This window comes from Eimeria mitis, genomic scaffold (genome assembly GCF_000499745.2).
Source record: "Eimeria mitis Houghton genomic scaffold, Emh_scaff1785, whole genome shotgun sequence".
NCBI lineage: Eukaryota > Apicomplexa > Conoidasida > Eucoccidiorida > Eimeriidae > Eimeria > Eimeria mitis.
The window spans coordinates 8812-9303 of record NW_013570103.1 but is presented as its reverse complement, the minus strand read 5'-3'; the positions used below and the strand labels follow the sequence as shown (position 1 = coordinate 9303).

The window sequence follows — 492 nt, the reverse complement described above, 5'->3', positions numbered from 1 at the left end:
ACAGCAGCAGCAACAGCAGCAGCAACAGCAGCAGCAGCAACAGCAGCAGCAGCAGCAGCAACAGCAGCAGTAGCAGCAACAGCAGCAACAGCAGCAGCAGCAGCAGCAACAGCAGCAGCAGCAGCAGCATACCTCTATGAGGGAGAGTACGAGGGCTCTGACTTTCCAGGATGGGTGCCGCATAAAGGAGACAAGAGACAGCACAAAGTCTCTCTGCTGCAGCAGCACAGGCTTTCGCTGCTGCTGCTGCTGCTGCTGCTGCTGCAGCACGGGCGTGCAGCGGTGTATTGCATCCCCCAGCAGCTGCTGCTGCTGCGTCGCCAAGCAGCAGAACTGAGCAGCAAGAATGGCGTTGCTGCTGAGGTCTATGTCTGGGTGTTTACTAGCAGCAAGCAGCAGCGCCAGCAGCACCCCATCATCTCCTCCCTTCTGCTGCTGCTGCTGCTGCTGCTGCTGCTCCTGCTGCTGCTGCTGCTGCTGCTGCTGTGGTGC

At 59.8% G+C, this 492-nt stretch overlaps 1 protein-coding gene across 1 annotated transcript in view; it reads right to left on the bottom strand.

Moving 5' to 3' along the window:
• Positions 1 to 415: 415 nt before the first annotated feature.
• Positions 416 to 492, bottom strand: part of EMH_0043470 (uncharacterized protein) — a gene marked incomplete at both ends in the record, with an annotated part of 5368 nt that continues 5291 nt past the window's right edge. Inside the window, one exon of the mRNA XM_013495846.1 lies at positions 416 to 492. Within this exon, the coding sequence (XP_013351300.1) occupies positions 416 to 492 (77 nt within the window).